The 1,888-nt window shown below is 47.0% G+C and overlaps 1 protein-coding gene across 1 annotated transcript in view; it reads right to left on the bottom strand.

Moving 5' to 3' along the window:
* Positions 1-1,716: 1,716 nt before the first annotated feature.
* The window catches only part of BBA_08173 (uncharacterized protein), a gene marked incomplete at both ends in the record, with an annotated part of 1,546 nt that continues 1,374 nt past the window's right edge, over positions 1,717-1,888 (bottom strand). Inside the window, one exon of the mRNA XM_008603270.1 lies at positions 1,717-1,762. Coding sequence (XP_008601492.1) covers positions 1,717-1,762 — 46 coding nt within the window. The remainder of the gene's footprint in view (positions 1,763-1,888) is intronic.

The raw sequence follows: 1,888 nt of genomic DNA, 5'->3' as shown, positions 1-1,888 counted from the left end.
AAACATTGTAGTGGTGGTAGCGTCAGTAGACATCGCCGACCATGAGAGAGAGGCCGCTATGGCGGCAGTAGGCAGTGTGGCCATATATGGTACGGTGTAGGTAGACTCCGGAAAGATCACGTCCACATTAGCCACCCAAGTATTCCACGGCGTCTTGAATAATTTTTTGACATCCTTGCCATATGCGACTTCAAGATCCAAAACTTTTTGACTTTCCAGCGGCTGCCAACGCCCAACTGTTGCGGGCTGCGCTGCAGTCGTTGGGGAGCTTAGTATAGGAGCGGCAAGGCCGAACACGATGCAGAAACTCGCAGCTCGCATATTCAATGTCAACGATACAAATAAATCAGCGCATCGGAGATTTGTTTGGTCTTATATGAATATATACCCAGAAGGGCTGTTGCGAGATCTCCTGCTGAACAAACTTAGCCGGACGATTCCGCTGGTCAGCCATCGCGTTTCACCTTGAATTGAGACAGGATCGAGATTTTGCTCTCTTCCTACAGCTCTTTCTGCCTTTTCTTCCCCACCGTTCGTTGAGCCTATTCTTGCTTTGGTCCTCCTCGTCGCAGGTCGCTAGCCATTCGGAAAATAGCCACACCCTATGCGGAACCGGTAGTTTCATAAGGGCGGGGAAGCATGGCAGTAGAACATTCAGCGGAAGATGCGCGACCCTCAAAGCGTGGCGATGTAGCAAGCAGTCTCCACGATGGAACGGCTGTGCAAACATGACGACAACAAGTTCCACCTGGCAAGATTGCAATGTCCAATTACGCTCGGCAGGGTCTTGCCGTGCTTTACCCAGCGACTTCGATCGCAAATAACAACAGCGCAGCAACTTGAAAACACGCGCCACGCCGGTTTGCTGCGTTTTTTTTTTTGGGACCAGCTGCTGTTGTGGTATGTATGTACAGATGCATTCATTCATTCAATTTATTACGCCCGGTGGAGAATCCAATAGGGCAACTATAAGCCTATACTATGTATCCACTCTGAAGCTAAGCTGTTACTCAAAAAGCCCATGAGCCACTGACATCCAATTTCTGCTCCTCATAGCTATTGTCTTTACGGTCCATACAGATACAGAGAAAGGCGAAACCAATGTCCCCTTTTTCGTTAACTAAGACTAGTAGTTAGCAGCCATTCTAGCTGCCGTCAAGCGCCCGCTAAGTACCCACTTATCATCTAAGACTTTAAGCAGTGGAAACAGGCCGTCGGATTTAGCTCTTTAATTATTGCACATCTACACCAACTATTACTGCCATGTGACAGAATCTGCTTCTGGCGATGCAGGAGAAAGAGGCTTCCATAATTAAGCAGTTAATTCTCCGGAATCAGCCATTTATTCCGTTCCTGCCTCCATACTTTAATGTTGCTCAGAATCATTACGCTAGTACATGGTACCTGATGACTCCATCCGCCAACAGAAGACCCACCCACTGTTTGATAAGTTAACTAACAAGAAAGGGACATTTATTCTGCCTTCTAGTGTAGAAGGTACCGATTCTCCACCTACCACGGTATCTAGCTGCGTCACTACCTTACGCTACTTGTGTCTAGCCAGCTGGAAATGGCTCCAACCATTGGTGGGTGTTGCATTTTTCGGTTTCAGTGGCCAAATGCTGCTAAAATACGAGAAATCCGCCAGTATACAGAGAAGGGGCGAAACGACTGTCACACTTTTTTGGTTAACCAAGAATAATAGCGGCAGCCATTTTAGTGAGTGGAGCAGCGCCGCCAGATACCCGTCAGGTACCCGAAACTTTTTAGTGGGAAAAGAAATAAATAGTTATTTTGACACATGTGCAGCAATTATTGCTGTGTTATAATAGGATCAGTTGTGGGCGATGCAGGAAAATATCTCTTCTTGAAATGAAGATTTTTGGCC

The sequence above is a fragment of the Beauveria bassiana genome (assembly GCF_000280675.1).
Source record: "Beauveria bassiana ARSEF 2860 unplaced genomic scaffold BBA_S00032, whole genome shotgun sequence".
Lineage (NCBI taxonomy): Eukaryota > Fungi > Ascomycota > Sordariomycetes > Hypocreales > Cordycipitaceae > Beauveria > Beauveria bassiana.
The sequence above is the reverse complement of the archived record's forward strand: the minus strand, read 5'-3'. Positions and strand labels throughout refer to the sequence as shown.